This window comes from Salvelinus namaycush, chromosome 31 (genome assembly GCF_016432855.1).
Source record: "Salvelinus namaycush isolate Seneca chromosome 31, SaNama_1.0, whole genome shotgun sequence".
NCBI lineage: Eukaryota > Metazoa > Chordata > Actinopteri > Salmoniformes > Salmonidae > Salvelinus > Salvelinus namaycush.
The window spans coordinates 42,502,771-42,521,196 of NC_052337.1; the positions used below are offsets into that span (position 1 = coordinate 42,502,771).

At 44.6% G+C, this 18,426-nt stretch overlaps 1 protein-coding gene across 1 annotated transcript; it reads left to right on the forward strand.

Moving 5' to 3' along the window:
* The first annotated feature begins 7,489 nt into the window (after positions 1-7,489).
* Positions 7,490-18,411, forward strand: LOC120025874 (ras-GEF domain-containing family member 1B-B-like). Its single transcript, XM_038970584.1, has 12 exons — positions 7,490-7,759; positions 9,539-9,736; positions 10,203-10,325; positions 10,496-10,633; positions 15,028-15,243; positions 15,457-15,531; positions 15,934-16,026; positions 16,206-16,308; positions 16,412-16,683; positions 16,937-17,060; positions 17,376-17,448; positions 17,601-18,411. Exons 2-12 carry the CDS (start codon positions 9,545-9,547, stop codon positions 17,629-17,631), a joined length of 1,440 nt encoding a protein of 479 aa, XP_038826512.1. The 5' UTR covers positions 7,490-7,759; positions 9,539-9,544; the 3' UTR covers positions 17,632-18,411.
* Positions 18,412-18,426: the final 15 nt, after the last annotated feature.

Genomic DNA, 18,426 nt, shown 5'->3' on the forward strand with positions numbered 1-18,426 from the left:
TGATTATCCATATTTGATTATCCATCAACTCTATTCCGTTAGATATTTTGGGAGCACTTATTCATGGCTCTGAAGAATTGGGTAACAACATGGTAATAACCAGGTCATTGTTTTTCTTGTTACTGGTTACTATACTAGTAATTATCATAGTTATTACTATGTTGTTACACAATTATTTAGAGCCATACAGTAAGGTGGATAACGCTTTACATTACAATGCCTTTATTACTGTGTAATTACTTGTGTAAGTACAGTGTAACAAGTATTGCGCTCACTACTTCACTATGGCTGTCTATCTCTGTATACCTCAGCTGGTCGACACTGGTGCTTATTGCGGCCTCCACAATACACAGCCTGGTGAGTCAGGGTCTGAAGGTATGATGAGTGTCTAGTGAGATCTGGATTTCATGTTCCCTTTGGGCAGAATCGCTGCTACCAAACACGAAAACAAGTTCTTAGAACTCCTTATGGAATCACATTTGATTATCCGTCAACTCTATTCCACGAGGTCGTTCATTGTGTCTGTCTATCTCAGTATGTCAGGTTGCACTGGGGCTTGTTAAGGCCTACACACCATACGCCTGGTGAGTAGTGAATCGGGGGCTGAGGGTATGATGAGTGTCCAGTAAAATCTGGATTTCATGTTCCCTTCGGGCAGAAGGCTACAGTATGAACAGGAGGTCTTACGTAAGAGAATGCATGACGCTCTCCTCTCCTCCAGAACAGTAAGTACCCATTCAAGCCATATTGAATGATTTCTCACTGTGTTGCTGATTTAACTGAATTAGCATAGGGTGCCGTGTACCTTGACAACTGCCTAAAGCACGAAGAGAAGTAACTGTCCATTGCCCAACACGCACAGGCAGTCCTAGCAGGGTTAGAGGACGACAATAATATTGATTCGTAGGGTAAATAAAGATATGGTAACTAACGCTTGATAGCAATCATTCTGTCTGAAACCAGGAGGCAGATAGCCTAAATGCCAGTCTGTTTGAGCCATCATGCCCACTCGTTGTCATGCCAAATGTTTGTATTGACAATGATGGTAATGGAGTTGGCAAAAGTATAAACAAAACTGGGATAAGGCTATTTATAATTTAAAGGCAAAGTACAGTGGTCTCATTAAAACAGCAATTAGGATCATTTAGGAACTCAACTGTTTAGTAAGTAGACAAAAATTTGACTAAGTATGCAAAAGTGGCCAAGTCCCCTCCCAAAACAAACTGTCCTAAAAACATTCTTGTCCCACAGGCAATGTTTGCTGTGACAAGGCAAGATGCATTATTCGTTGTGACGTGCTGTGATGCACTCATTGTTGAACCAGACCAGTCCAAACCGCCTCTCTTGTTGGGGATGGAGGAAGGAGGAGGAGGTCTGTGAACAGTTCTGTCTAGGGTGTTCTCTTCTAGTTTCCTCTTCTTCCTGAACACCCCCTCCCTCCTCCTCCCCATCCCCCCTTCTCTTTCCCGTTCAGCTGTACGCTCTGTTCCCACCCCATTTATGTCCAAATCAGGACAAGTCATCAGACTAATACATGACACACACACACACACACACACACACACACACACACACACACACACACACACACACACACACACACACACACACACACACACACACACACACACACACACACACACACACACATATATATAACCTGATCAAAAAACAGTTATGATCCAGAACCATATACAGTTGAAGTCGGAAGTTTACATACACTTAGGTTGGAGTCATTAAAAATCGTTTTTCAACCACTCCACAAATTTCTTGTTAACATAACAAACTATAGTTTTGGCAAGTCTGTTAGGACATCTACTTTGTACATGACACAAGTCATTTTTCAAACAATTGTTTACAGACAGATTATTTCACTTATAATTCACTGTATCACAATTCCAGTGGGTCAGAAGTTTGCATACACTAAGTTGACTGTGCCTTTAAACAGCTTGGAAAATTCCAGAAAATTATGTCATGGCTTTAGAAGCTTCTGATAGGCTAATTGCCATAATTTGAGTCAATTGGAGGTGTACCTATGGATGTATTTCAAGGCCTACCTTCAAACGCAGTGCCTCTTTGCTTGACATCATGGGAAAATCTAAAGAAATCAGCCAAGACCTCAGAAAAAAAATGTAGACCTCCACAAGTCTGGTTCATCCTTGGGAGCAATTTCCAAATGCCTGAAGGTACCAAGTTCATCTGTACAAACAATAGTACGTAAGTATAAACACCATGGGACCACGCAGCCATCATACCGCTCGGGAAGCACTTTGGTGCGAAAAGTGCAATAAATCCCAGAACAACAGCAAAGGACCTTGTGAAGATGCTGGAGGAAACAGGTACAAAAGTATCTATATCCACAGTAAAACGAGTCCTATATCGACATAACCTGAAAGGCTGCTCAGCAAGGAAGAAGCCACTGCTCCAAAACCGCCATAAAAAACCCAGACTACGGTTTGCAACTGCACATGGGGACAAAGACCATACTTTTTGGAGAAATGACCATCGTTATGTTTGGAGGAAAAAGGGGGTTGTTTGCAAGCTGAAGAACACCATCCCAACCGTGAAGCACGGGGATGGCAGCATCATGTTGTGGGGGTACTTTGCTGCAGGAGGGACTGGTGCACTTCTCAAAATAGATGGCATCATGAGGAAGGAAAATTATGTGGATATATTGAAGCAATATCAGTCGGGAAGTTAAAGCTTGGTCGCAAATGGGTCTTCCAAATGAACAATGACCCCAAGCATACCAAAATGGCTTAAGGACAACAGTCAAAGTATTGGAGTGGCCATCACAAAACCCTGACCTCAATCCCATACAAAGTTTGTGGGCAGAACTGAAAAAGTGTGTGCGAGCAAGGAGACCTATAAACCTGACTCAGTTACACCAGCTCTGTCAGGAGGAATGGGCCAAAATTCACCCAACTTATTGTGGGAAGCTTGTGGAAGGCTACCCAAAACGTTTGACCCAAGTTAAACAATATAAAGGTAATGCTACCAAATACTAATTGAGTGTATGTAAACTTCTGACCCACTGGGAATGTGATGAAAGAAATAAAAGCTTTACTAAATCATTCTCTCTACTTTTATACTGACATTTCACATTTTTTAAATAAAGTGGTGATCCTAACTGACCTAAAACAGAGAATTTTTACTAGGATTAAATGTCAGGAATTGTGAAAAATTGAGTTTAAATGTATTTGGCTAAGGTGTATGTAAACTTCCAACTTCAACTATATGTCACCTCTCACCTAACCAGAAACCAGAAGTCCTTGTGTGCCCAGTTGATAACCGGATACTGTCTCTGAGGAGGTTGAATGCCATAGATGAAGAGGAGCGGCTATGTCCAGTCTTTGATTTGGGGGAGGTCGAGAATAAATTGCTATTTTTATTTGACTGTTCTTTACATGATGAGTAGCTTTCTTTGATAAAACGCAACAGCAGACACCAGAATTATTCTGGATAAGCGAGAAAGAGAAACTTGAATGGCTTTTCAGAAAATAAGTGTTCCTTTTTTTCTAAAACTTGGAAGTTTGACAAGATAAGCTATATAGCTGAAATTGCAGGTTCTTGTTCTGTTTTTCAATGTTTTTTTAGTTTTGTATGATTGTATTTATGGAAGTGAATATGTGCATACATCCACTGGTTTGTTTTGCTACAGAAAATACATATAATAGAACAATATTATTATAAGTGTCACGCCCTGATCTGTTTCACCTGTGATTGTCTCCACCCACCTCCAGGTGTCTCCTGTTATCCCCATTAGTCCCTGGCGTATTTATCCCTGTGTTTCCTGTCTCTCTGTGCCAGTTCGTCTTGTTTTGCCAAGTCAACCAGCGTTTCTCCCAGCTCCTATTTTTACCAGTCTGTTTTTTCCTAGCCCTCCTGGTTTTGACCCTTGCCTGTCCTGACGCCGAACCCGCCTGCCTGACCACTCTGCCTGTTCTGACCTCGAGCCTGCCTATCCCCTGGTACTGTTTGGACTCTGACCTGGTTTATGAACTCTCGACCGTCCCCGACCTGCCTTTTGCCTACCCCTTTTGGTATAAGAAATATCGTAGCTCAATCATCTGCCTCCTGTGTCTGCATTTGGGTCTCGCCTTGTGCCCTTATAATAAGCCCATGTGGGCTGTGCATCCTTGAAGATGAATGACACTATAATAATAGAATTAATCAAAATCATCACACACGTGCGCACACACACACACACACTTCAGTAAACAGAATGGTTAACTTGGCGCACTGACTCACTGAACTTTATCATAAGTGTTTGGAAGAGATTATACTGAGAAATCAACATGACACTGGTGAGTTCTCAGACTGAGGAATAACTATAGTGAAGGTCATGGGTATATCTGAAATGGTACGCTATAAGGTCCAATTTCAGACACAGGCAGTGAGTCCAGAGTGTCCCACAACAGGCCTGTAGAGAACACACCGTTTCCTGTTTGTGTCCCATTCAAATGCCTCCCCCTCCTCCGGGTCTAACCATGCACCTGCAGCAAGGCCCTGGCCCTGCCTGAAAAACACTTTCAGCCCAATTACTTTCTACCCGGCACACAGAGAAAAGAAAACAGCACATGTTGTGAAACAATAGCACGGTGTACAAACACGCCTTGCCACTGGAGTAAACATACTTCAACAAAACCCCATTGTACAACGCCTACAGACTGGCCCTGGTTTAATAAAAGAACACAATGATAGTTTGTTGGGGATGGATATAAAATACAAGGCATTTTCCACTTAAACTGTGGTCTCTTAAGGAGCTGCACAACGTGCATGCAAGCTTTGGTTCTGGGTGCCAAGATCACTAAAACTAGCAGAAACACATCTGCAACATATGCGTCGTTTTCAGTGAAATTGTAGTAAATCACAGTACAGTAAATCGCCTTCAAATGGCCTTTGAATTGCATAGCTCATCATGCACAGATGTTCCCATTGGGCCATCTCCAAACAGAGACATGGCTTACGAGTTAGGCTCACACACATTTCCTATGAAACACAGCTATCCTCTTGTTTATGTATCATAATATTCTCCAACGGACATGGAACATGGAAGTGGGGGGTGCATGATTTCCCCCATTTCCTGATCAGTAAACGGGGACCTCCACTGGCACTTTTCCATTTTTACCAGAAGTCCTCATTGAAAACAGACCGAGGAGGAAAACAGAGGGTGGGGGAGGGGGCGCGGTGGGGGGGGGGCATATAAACAATTCCAGACTCCACCAAAAGAGGGTCTAAGTCCTGGCTACGATCCAGCTAGTAACTGTCCGGCATCACTCTGAGACACAAAGAGCTCTGTGACTGTGATCTTCCATAGTGCTGTGTGCGTGCGTGTGTGTGCATGGGACTGTAATCCATAGTGTTGCAGGCAGAGTGAAAGTGTCAACTGACACCCATTAGGCCTACCCTCCGACAGTGGCTGCAGACAGAATACTTTGCGGGGTCGTTAAGTCTAAGTTGTCTAACAGAGAAAGTCCCGATGTTGGACCCAGTCGGGTCAAAGGGGAGCCATCATAGCAGCTGCTGACTCATAATGGGAGACTCTAGGACTTACTGGAAGGTCTGTGAGTCAGATAGTCACCCCTCCCCCATGTTGCCCTGTCTCCACCCTCTCTCCCCTCTTACCCTCCTCTCCCTCAGCCAGTCTCTCCTCTGATCTCACACAGCGGTCTGTCTGTAATCTCACTTAGACAATAACACACAAACTCCACCCTACCCATATGTTTGGTGAGCTCATGATTTTTTCCCTTGTTGTTTTCCCTTGTTGTTGTACACATGTTATTAGGCCATAAGGTTAATAACACAATGTCGTAAAAATTAACAATGCGATGAGAGTTGGTGTTATATTGGTACCACCGTACCATGACGTTAGGCTTACAGAGGTAAATAGGGATGCATTAGATGGTACTACTGATGTGAGTGTAAAATCTAAGTAGATTAGACTAATAAAGCAACAAAACATCACCGTCTTGTGTGCTAAACAAAGTAAACAACCACTCTGGTTTTATTTTAAACTAACTCAACACAGTAAACAACATCTCCCTCTCTCTTCCTCTTCGTTATCACATAACTCAACATCAAGCGTCATCAGGAATAGAATAAAGGTCCATTCTGGAGCGCCATTAGTCCTGCCTGGGTTTCAGCTGAGTGGTTAGAGAGGGGTGTGTGGGTGGGAGTTCAAGCTAAGTGTTTATGGCAGGCAGGAGTCAGTCCGCTAGCTTATGCTGTCAGTGTGTGTGTGTGTGTGTGTGTGTGTGTGTGTGTGTGTGTGTGTGTGTGTGTGTGTGTGTGTGTGTGTGTGTGTGTGTGTGTGTGTGTGTGTGTGTGTGTGTGTGTGTGTGTGTGTTGGGCATGTTTGTGCCTGTGTACATGCGTGTGTGTGTGTGTTTGTGTGTCAGTCTGCTTACGCTGCCACTCTGTGAGGGAAGCAGTGGGCCCCTGTGCCCTAGCACCGTGGGAGGAATCCAATCTAAAAGACTCCACCAGGGCCCTCGCCAAGCTCAAGCCTAGCTGGAAGCCATCCCCAGCGAGCAGCGCTGTCAGGTGGCTGGCGTGGGTGTAGGTGCAGTATAATGAGAGAATGTAGCCTATAGGCGTCGCAGGCGTTGGATATTCCTGCATGAACAATGATGTGAGTAAGACTATGATTGAGAGGGGTATGTACTGCTGTAAATGAACACCACCCACAACCTGGGGGCCCACTCTCTATTCTCTGTATATCATCAAATACTGTTTATGTAATATGACTGTTACATAAGAGAACACCCACTGTTCACGGAAGTGCATCACTGGTACTAAAACACCTGTAGCTATCAGGAAACATGAATGCATGTTAGTTTCTGAAGTTCCATTCATGAACTTTCAATGGTCATGGTATATATTGCTCATTTGGCATTTTAATTGATTTATGTCCAATTGCTCTACTTTTTTTTTGTATTACTGATACTTTAGTCAAATGAATAGGATCTAAAAGTAGTTAATTAATAGTTTATATAGAGTTTATATTTTTATTATAAATTGTTACTAATAATCAGTTACACTTGTTGAAATTGTGAGATTGTTGCTTGGTCCCAAAATGTGTTTTAATTGCATATGACTGTACAGTTTTTTAAAAATTCTTACTTTAAAGTATTTTGAAATATAAAAGTTGCAAAGTTTGCAATGTTTTCTTCTAATTTAGACATACGTTTCACACAGTATGTTGTACCACTGCCGATGGAGTGCAAGCATCCTGGTCATATGCCTTTCCACACTCCCTCCAGGAAATCAGATTTGCCTTTTTCCTCTTCAAAAAATATTATCATGGAACAGTATCATCCAATGTCATTCAAAGACAATCGATGGATGGAAAACTGACCAATGAGATTGCTCTAACATTTGGATTTTTCAGGTCCTTCCCTGTGATTGGCTTACTTCCATGAAGAAGTATCCGCCTCTAAGCCTCTTATAGGCTGTGTTTCGCGGCTTTCTGCAAGTCATTTGAATACGGCTGGTCGTGGTCGCGGTTTCCAATGACTTCTCATTCAAAGGATCGTGCAGACACAATGGATGGACTTGACGAATAGGAATTTCATGCTCTGAAAACACTGATCGTTATTATTTGTGTGCATTTTGCACTTATTTCCAAGGATAATTTTTGAAGGATTATTTTCTTTCATCTGCTTTTATTTTCCAAAAACGTGGAATCGTTGTATTAGATACAAATAGTGTACATCATTCTATACTGTTACAATTCGATTTTTTTTCTCCAGTTGGGGTAAGTTGATCACAATACAGATGTAGGATCTTAATTTGATCACTCTTTTGTTTCTGTGAATTTGTAGTGTATTCGTGGTTTATAAAGGCTTCTAAAGTTTGTAATTTCCACTTTAAAATGCCCTAACGAAAATTGTATTAATTTTCATAAATGATAATCCACATAATAATTCACATTTCCTGTTGCTGCCGGATTATTTCCCTACTGTAGCAAAATGGCTCAAATTAAGATCTGTATGTTCACTGTGAGCCTGATTATTTGTAACAAGGGAACATGCTGGGAATGTGAAACTTTCAAAACAAAAGTGTTATGTAATGCATTTGGCCTATAAATGACAGTGCTTTGAGGGTTGCGGTTTGAGTGATGGCAAAAACAACGTAACGATGACAGATCTTGACGTTTACAAACAACAACATATTTCCATAATCACCTTTAGCAATCCCAGACACTCATATCTGATATAATTGAATGTGATGTGAAACTGTAAATAGACGGTGTTATTGTTTTTGCTCTAGTCTGCAGCATGGCCTATATAACTACTTGTCTGGCACGCATTAGCCTTCATTGCTCACTAGTGTTATGACTGGGTGGGGTTCAGCCCAGCAGAGTTCTATGAAAGGCTGGCGCTATTCTCATAATACGAGTGCATGAGTCAAGGGTAATAAACTGTACCAGGGGTGTGGGTTGGGTTGTGTTTACCCTGTCTGGGCTACCGTTAGATGGTTACAGTAGACTGGGGAACAGACACAACAGGGTGGGATATGTGTGGGAAGGAGATTTCTAGGCTATGGAACAGACAAAACAGAGTGGGGACATGAGGTTTCTTAGTCCTTCCGTCTTATGAACAGTATCCACCCTTATATATCCCAGATGGATACAGCATAGGGTAGCTGTTTCTTTTCGTAACTCTAGTGTATTTGCTTCTCTATCAGATAGATGAGGTTCTTATCTGTTTCCACGTAACCCTTAGGATCCCGTTCATCCCCAGCCAGGCTGTAGTGTAGTGTCGGCCTCTTGGCCAGTCAGAGAATGTCACTTTCATTCAAATGTAGTCGGCTTTAGTAGGCCTGACCTTTACTTGGTGGGGGGGGTACATGTTGTAGTAATGCTGGTTGGTGATTGCTTGAAAACGTCTATCGCGGGGTAGATCATCAGCTCCTGTTGTCGCAGCTCACCATCATTAATGCTGCCTCTCTGTCTGTCCAGACTAAAGAATAAAGTTTAATCTCTTAACAGTGTTAAGGAAGCCAGCAGGGAGAGAAAAGGGATGTGCCAGGATGGCGGGTAAATGAGACAGTGGCATAAACAGGCTTATACCAGAATGTAGTAGAATCGGCAGTAGTAAGGACATGAGACAGTGGCATAGTCAGGCTTATACCAGCATGGTGTAGACTTCAGCAGTAGTGGGTAAATACCATTAGGGTAACTTATCACACACTGCCAGTAGTTATTACATAAATTATTCAATTTTTTAAAAACATATTTTCTCCCTGTCACACACACATGAACACAAGTGTGCACGTGCGCGCACGCACGCACACACACACAGACACACACACACACACAGACACACACACACACACACACACACACACACACACACACACACACACACACACACACACACACACACACACACACACACACACACACACACTCTCTCTTTCTTGGGGAAATAACATTCAGTTGAAACCATGAAAAATAAAGTGTTTAGTTATGAGTTTAAGAGAAGAACAAAGATTTGACAATGTTTTTTCATATTTTAAATCTCTTTAACAGGTCAATATGCCTCCCACGACACCATGCGCTGGCAAGTTCAGCCCCAGCCCTTACAACAACAACAACAATCTCCACAAATACCACCAGCCCATGGAAGCGAGCTACGGGGACATGTGCTACCATGACAACAGTCTTGTTTCAGGCTCCCTGGAGGCCCTAATACAACACTTAGTTCCCACAGTAGACTACTACCCTGACGTGAGTCTTATCTCTAGTCCAACAAAAACATAAAACATAAACAATGGAATCATACAAACATTTTTGGGGTTATGAAAGGGGAAGACAATTAAGCTCATAAGGCTTAACTGTTATATCCTTCAAGAACAAATGTGTACACTGTACAGTGGACTACTACTCTGATGTCTGTTGTTATCTCTGGTCCAAAATGCTCTCTCAGGGCGACTCTAATGACAACAACGAAAACATAAACAAGGGAGTAATACAACCTGTTATGCCGAATAGGCTACAGTTATATTTCGGGTTGTGTACTAAGTCCATACGTTATATTCTTCAAGAACAAATGGGTAGACTCACACAGAATGTATATATCATTAACTGAAATGCCCATTGAACAGCGGGAAATGTGCCATATTGTGCTGGGTTGGTGTCGGGTTGACGACAACATGAGTAGATGTTAACTCTCTTTTTTCTTGTTCTCCATCAGAGGTCGTATGTCTTCACCTTCCTGCTGAGTTCCCGTCTCTTCCTCAACCCGTATGAGCTCATGTCTCGGGTGTGTCACCTGTGTGTGGAGCAGCATAGATCTGGAGACCTGCTGCTTGATAAGGTAGCTAACACACACACACACACACACACACACACACACACACACACACACACACACACACACACACACACACACACACACACACACACTAGTTCTAAACAACCAGGAGTGGACACCACCTCTTTACAGTCTGTCTAACACTGGCATGTCTTTCTCCTTGCTGTCCTTAGTTCAGAATACGAGACGTCGCTCCAAAGATCGTGCAGCTGCTGACAGAGTGGACGGAGACATTTCCCTATGACTTCAGAGATGAGAGGATGATGCGCTGCCTGAAAGAGATGAGCCATCATCTGGCCAGAGGAGATGAGGTCAGTACCCTTATATAACCTCTGACTAACTGACTCATGAGAGATGACAATAGACATGGCAGCAGACATTTCATTGGACCAGTTATGGTTGCGTTGGACATCAGACACCTTATTTAGCACATATTGAGCTTGATCAAGGGCGCTGAGTTCATGTTGCCTTGTGCTGTTAGTCTTATCATTAGGTGTGTTATATGTTCATTTGTGTTACGTCATAATATGTGTTGTGTGTTAGATGGGTCATATGTTTTATATCAGCATAGATGGCATAGGAGGTGAGAATACATACAAGTTCACAAGTTGCAGACTTCGATAATGAACTCAGCGCCCTCGTCATTATATCAGCACAGATACAAATATACCTTGATATGGATTTCTCTCTCTCTTGATGTTGTCTAATATCAGTACTTAAAAAGATTGTTTCCAAAACGCTATATATCCATTTTCAGAAAGGTGGGTAAATGAGCTTTTATTGTTTAAAGAAATTATGAAAGTGATTGATGTGTTTTTTTCACTATCTAATCATGGCATGGGTTCAATGACAGACATGTATTTGTTTAAAATCTATTACTTGATGGTTTCATTTCAGATAGACAAATAATCATGTTTTTTGCTAAATGCTATATTATATATCCCCTTCACTCGCAGAGAAATATGTAACTGTCACGATCGTCTTCCTGAGAGAGAGAGGACCAAGGCGCAGCGCGTGAAAAATACATCTTCTTTTAATGAAGGAAAACCAAACACTTACAAAATGAACAAAACAAACGATCGTGAAGCTAAACCTGAACTAAGTGCACACATGCAACATAGAACATAGACATAGACAACTACCCACAAAAGCCTACTGCCTATGGCTGCCTTAAATATGGCTCCCAATCAGAGACAATGAATGACAGCTGTCTCTGATTGAGAACCAATCTAGGCAGCCATAGACATAACTAGACAACTCTACCCCATACACATACAACACCCCATAGACACTACAAAACACATACATTCCCCATGTCACACCCTGACCTAACTAAAAAACATAAAGAAAACAAAGAATACTAAGGCCAGGGCGTGACAGTACCCCCCCCCCCCCCCAAAGGTGCGGACTCCGACCGCACAACCTGAAATAGAAAGGGGAGGGTCCGGGGTGGGCCCCATCATGGCGGCGGCTCGGGTGCGGGACGTGGCCCCCACTCCACCATTGTCAATACCCGCTTTCGTATCCCCCTCTCAATGACCACCCTCCAAATAAACCCACCTAAATTAAGGGGCATCACCGGGATAAGGGGCATCACCGGGATAAGGGGCATCACCGGGATAAGGGGCAGCACCGGGATAAGGGGCATCACCAGACTAAGGGGCATCACCAGACTAAGGGGCATCACCAGACTAAGGGGCATCACCAGACTAAGGAGCAGCACCGGGATGGATGGCGGATCCTGGCTGGCTGGCTCTGGCGGATCCTGGCTGGCTGGCTCTGGCGGATCCTGGCTGGCTGGCTCTGGCGGATCCTGGCTGGCTGGCTGGCGGATCCTGGCTGGCTGGCGGATCCTGGCTGGCTGGCTCTGGTGGATCCTGGCTGGCTGACGGCTCTGGCTGGTCATGGCTGGCTGACGGCTCTGGCTGGTCATGGCTGGATGACGGCTCTGGCTGGTCATGGCTGGATGACGGCTCTGGCTGGTCATGGCTGGATGACGGCTCTGGCTGGTCATGGCTGGATGACGGCTCTGGCTGGTCATGGCTGGATGACGGCTCTGGCTGGTCATGGCTGGATGACGGCTCTGGCTGGTCATGGCTGGATGACGGCTCTGGCTGGTCATGGCTGGCTGACGGCTCTGGCTGGTCATGGCTCGCTGACGGCTCTGGCTGATCATGGCTCGCTGACGGCTCTGGCTGGTCATGGCTGGCGGAAGGCTCTGGCTGATCCTGTCTGGCGGAAGGCTCTGGCTGATCCTGTCTGGCGGAAGGCTCTGGCTGATCCTGTCTGGCGGAAGGCTCTGGCTGATCCTGTCTGGCGGAAGGCTCTGGCTGATCCTGTCTGGCGGAAGGCTCTGGCTGATCCTGTCTGGCGGAAGGCTCTGGCTGATCCTGTCTGGCGGAAGGCTCTGGCTGCTCCTGTCTGGCGGAAGGCTCTGGCTGCTCCTGTCTGGCGGAAGGCTCTAGCGGCTCCTGTCTGGCGAAAGGCTCTAGCGGCTCCTGTCTGGCGAAAGGCTCTAGCGGCTCCTGTCTGGCGAAAGGCTCTAGCGGCTCCTGTCTGGCGGACGGCTCTGAAGGCTCATGGCAGACGGGCGGCTTTGCAGGCTCATGGCAGACGGGCGGCTTTGAAGGCTCAGTACAGACGGGCAGTTCATGCGGCGCTTGGCAGACGGACAGTTCAGGCGCCGTTGGGCAGACGGGCAGTTCAGGCGCCGTTGGGCAGACGGGCAGTTCAGGCGCCGCTGGGCAGACGGCAGACTCTGGCCGGCTGAGACGCACTGTAGGCCTGGTGCGTGGTACCGGAACTGGAGGTACCGGGCTAAGGACACGCACCATCAGGCTAGTGCGGGGAACAACAACAGGGCACACTGGACTCTCAAGGCGTACTATAGGCCTGGTGCGTGGTACCGGCACTGGTGGTACCGGGCTGAGGGCACGCACATCAGGGCGAGTACGGGGAGAAGGAACAGTGCTTACAGGGCTCTGGAGACGCACAGGAGGCTTGATGCGTGGTGCCGGGACTGGAGGCACTGGGCTGGAGACACGCACCACAGGGAGAGTGCGTGGAGGAGGAACAGGGCTCTGGAGACGCACTGGAAGCCTGGTGCGTGGTGTAGGCACTGGTGGTACTGGCCTGGAGCGGGAAGGTGGCGCCGGAAATACCGGACCGTGCAGGCGTACTGGCTCCCTTGAGCACTGAGCCTGCCCAACCTTACCTGGTTGTATGCTCCCCGTCGCCCGACCAGTGGGGGGAGGTGGAATAACCCGCACCGGGCTATGTAGGCGAACCGGGGACACCATGCGTAAGGCTGGTGCCATGTAAGCCGGCCCGAGGAGACGCACTGGTGGCCAGATGCGTTGGGCCGGCTTCATGACATCCGGCTCAACGCTCAATCTAGCCCGGCCGATACGTGGAGCTGGAATGTACCGAACCGGGCTATGCACTCGTACAGGAGACACCATGCACTCTACTGCGTAACACGGTGTCTGCCCGTACTCTCGCTCTCCACGGTAAGTACAGGGAGTAGGCGCAGGTCTCCTACCTGACTTCGCCACTCTCCCTTTAAGCCCCCCCCCCAAGAAATTTTTGGGGTTTACTCACAGGCTTCCTTGCTAGTCGAGTACCCTCATAACTCCGGTTCCTCTCTCCGGTTGCCTCTGCTCTCCTAATCGCCTCCAGCTGTTCCCATGGGAGGCGATCTCTTCCAGCTCGGATCTCCTCCCATGTGTAGCAACCCTTGCCGTCCAATACATCCTCCCATGTCCACGAGTCCTGGTTTCTTTGTCGCTGTTGTTGGTTCCTCTCACGCTGCTTGATCCATGGTAGGTGGGTAGTTCTGTCACGATCGTCTTCCTGAGAGAGAGAGGACCAAGGCGCAGCGCGTGAAAAATACATCTTCTTTTAATGAAGGAAAACCAAACACTTACAAAATGAACAAAACAAACGATCGTGAAGCTAAACCTGAACTAAGTGCACACATGCAACATAGAACATAGACAACTACCCACAAAAGCCTACTGCCTATGGCTGCCTTAAATATGGCTCCCAATCAGAGACAATGAATGACAGCTGTCTCTGATTGAGAACCAATCTAGGCAGCCATAGACATAACTAGACAACTCTACTCTACTCTACCCCATACACATACAACACCCCATAGACACTACAAAACACATACATTCCCCATGTCACACCCTGACCTAACTAAAAAACATAAAGAAAACAAAGAATACTAAGGCCAGGGCGTGAAAGTAACAAGTAACTACATCAAATGTATCAAATAACTACATTACAAATTATACATTTGTGACATCAATATTTAAAATTAGTAGTATGAGATTTGTGGGTAAAACATTTATATTAGACATTTCCGTTAGCAGATGCTCTTATCCAGAGTGACTTACAGTTAGTGCATTCATCTTAAGATAGGTAGGGGAGACAACCACAGATCACAGTCAAATATACAGGACATGAACATCCTGTTCCAGCTAAACAATGGATATATAGCATTTTGCACAACAAACAACAAAAAAATCATACACATCTAAAATCTATAAATAGTCATATTTTACACACACATGAAGGTGCCCATAAGCAATAATTTCTGATGGAAAAAAAAAACAGTGAAAAATGTGTGGATATAGCATTTTGGACTCTTGTATGCAATGCATAGATTGATCTCTCGCTCGATGTTGTTTTACATCAGTACTCGTGGAGGGCCATGCAGCAGATGACTCAGCGGTTAATCCGAAGGTTGGCGGCCCTGGGTCAGTATGAGGAGGCTATCGCCACACTCAATGCCTCCGCAGCCGAGAGACCCACTGCTCTGAAGACCAAACAGCAGAACGGACAAAGGAGTGACGTCCTGAGCATCAGTGACGATGCTTTTATTCTCGCACAGCAGCTCACGCACATTGAACTGGTGAGGAGAGAACAGACTGTAGACCGTACTGTATACTGTATTCATGATATGTGGTGTTCAGAGAAGTTCAAACTGAATGGCCGGTTTGATCATTAGAATTTAGTGTTGATTTAGAAGTACCCGTGATCTATCAATTAAAGTACCGTACGGTTAGACATACAGTATTGCTTTAGAAATATTTGCTTATTAGAATTCTTCCGTTTCCAATTCTAGGACAGATTGAGTTTTATCGGACCAGAAGAGTTCATCCAAGCGTTTGGTGTGAAAGATCCGCTGGACAACCATAAGGTAGGCTACATAACATTGCCCACTACCTTCCACATAACATTGCCCACTACCTTCCACATAACATTGTCCACTACCTTCCACATAACATTGTCCACTACCTTCCACATAATATTGTCCACTACCTTCCACTGGTTACATAAGAGACCATCTGTCAGTAATTATGGTGAGGCTACTGAATGGGTTGTGGCTGACTTCATTGTGTAAGTCCATTAAGAGTTATCAACAGAGTACATCACAACAACTAGTCATGAACAGACTGGGAGAAACAACTCTAGCCCAGATATAGTTTACAAGACAAGAAACAGACCTAATTGAAATGCTCCAACAACAACATATCCATCATGGATATCATACTAGACAATTTTTTTTTTTTAAGTAACCTTGACCTGTCTTTCTCCTCAGAGTTTCTTTAGAAAACGCAAGACTACTAACCTGGAGGCCTATGTAGCTTGGTTCAACAGACTCAGCTACCTGGTGGCCACTGAAATCTGTATGGTGAGTGCTCTCCTTCTTTCTCACTTTCTGTCTCCCGCTTTCTCTCTCTGTCTCTATCTCTCTCCCCGTCTACTGTCGTTCTCTCTCCGTCGACCTTATTTCCCTCTCTCCCTTGTTTCTGTTATCCTTTCCTTCTCACACAGTTCCAATGGTTTTGTGTTTTTCTTCCTTCCTTCCAGCCAGTAAAAAAGAAGCACAGAGCTCGGGCATTGGAGTTCTTCATAGACGTGGCCAGAGAATGCTTCAACATCGGCAACTTCAACTCACTCATGGCCATCATCAGTAAGTTACGATTCTACAATGGAATGCATAGAATTGGAATTTCAGTTCATTTCGCTGAGTCGAAATGAAATTGATCCCTAACCCTGCTCTCCTCTCTCCACAGCCGGGATGAACATGAGTCCTGTGTCTCGGCTGAAGAAGACCTGGAGCAAAGTCAACACGGACAAGTTTGACATACTGGAGCACCAAATGGACCCGTCCAGTAACTTCAGCAACTACCGTACTGCCCTGCGAGGAGCCACCCAGAGATCTATCACAGCCCACAGCAACCAGGAGAAGATAGTCATTCCATTCTTCAGTCTTCTCATCAAGGATATCTACTTCCTCAACGAAGGATGTGCCAGCCGGCTACCCAGCGGTCATGTCAACTTTGAAGTGAGTCTGAGTGATGTACAGTAAATGCATGTAAAAAAAAAAAAATGCTAATCATGACAAGACTTTTACTGTATGGACTGGTTTCCCTCGGCTAAGAAGCATGTTCAGTGGTGAATCTCCATTGAAATAGCTTTTTAGTCTAGAACAATCTGGGTCCAAGAAATTGGCCTTTGGTGTTTAAGTAGCAGGTGAAAAACATTGTTGTCAGATTATTTTTCATTTCAATGATTGTTCATTTCCTGTTTCTCTATAGAAACTGTGGGACTTGGCGAAGCAGGTCAGTGAGTTCCTGGTGTGGCGTCAGGTGACCTGTCCCTTTGAGAGAGACAGGAAGATTCTCCAGTACCTCGTCACAACGCCAGTCTTCACCGAGGATGGTGAGTGTTGTCCACAGATACATTACATTTAACGTGTCAACTATTTAGAACAGTAGAAAATGTGCACCGCCTGTGGTCTAGTGGACCCTGGCTGTTTGCACGTGTGTACTCCCCACAGAGACTAGGGTTTATTGTCCACAGTTCCTGCTGTATCTCCTCCCTTTCTAATTCTGTACTGTCTAAATAAAGGATACAACATATGAACGGAGGATGAAAGTCCACTCTCCTATGAAAGTGCAAAACCTACTATAATCTGTACTGTATCTTATAGCATTGGCTTCAGGGATAGTCATGTTTTTTTTGTGTCTTCTGCAGAGCTGCATTTGGCCTCCTATGAGAGCGAAGGTCCTGAGAACCACATGGAGAAGGACAGTCGCAGGTCTCTCAGGTGTGTAACTTGACTTTATTTTCACCTAACTTTACACTTGGATTTTGAACCTTTATTTAACTAGGCAAGTCAGTTCCTGGTGTGGATTTTGCGCTCATACATGGTGCACTGTTTGTAGTTCAAAACATTGTATTATGTGTGCTATGTTGCAGGTCATCCCTGTTGCATAGAGAGCATCGGTGAGTGACGGTCATGAGTGGGACACTGGTCTGGGTGATTATTCCATCCCAGCTGAAGAGGCTCATGGTCGACGGGCTCTCGAAAGATGGGAGAAAGAACTGTTCAAAGCACTCAGAGAAAGGATGCCTCCCTCTATGGCTGAAGAACTGAAGATCTTGCCTCTCGCACCGTACATTGACAGATGATTCATTTGCAACGCGTCTACCCACACAGTATTACAGTTCTTATTTTGTACCAATGGGTCGTAATGGTTACCGATCATTTTCTATGCTTTTCTGAAGTAGTCTTTCTATAGTGTAATGAGCTTGTTGCTGGTTGGCTTGCTCAGTCTTCTTAGAATGTAAGCTATTTCTTTTATTTTATTGTTCTTACTAAATAGTGTGTTTTGCATATGTTAGGAATGAATTACTTACATATATGTGATGAATCTTTAAAAATACAAAAACAAACCTCAAAACTCATCTCATCTTTGGTGAATGGAATATGAGTATGACTGAATACCCAGCGGTGAATAGTTAACTCAATTTTATTTTTTAAATGTTTTGTCATGTGTTGGTTTACCTTACAGCTATTACTTTTTATAAATGTTTTATGTTAATGTATTCTCTTCTTTTTTTACTATTTGGTTTTGTATCGTGTATGTGTTTATTGTTTGCCCATCCCAATGTGTTACTTATCAGGGTACTCTACATTAAGTTCTTATGTGAAATAAGAGGTATATTTTTTATTTTAAAAGAAAATAAAGAACATAAAGAAATAAATAAAGAAATAAATAAAAGGTGATTGTTTTTTCTGTCC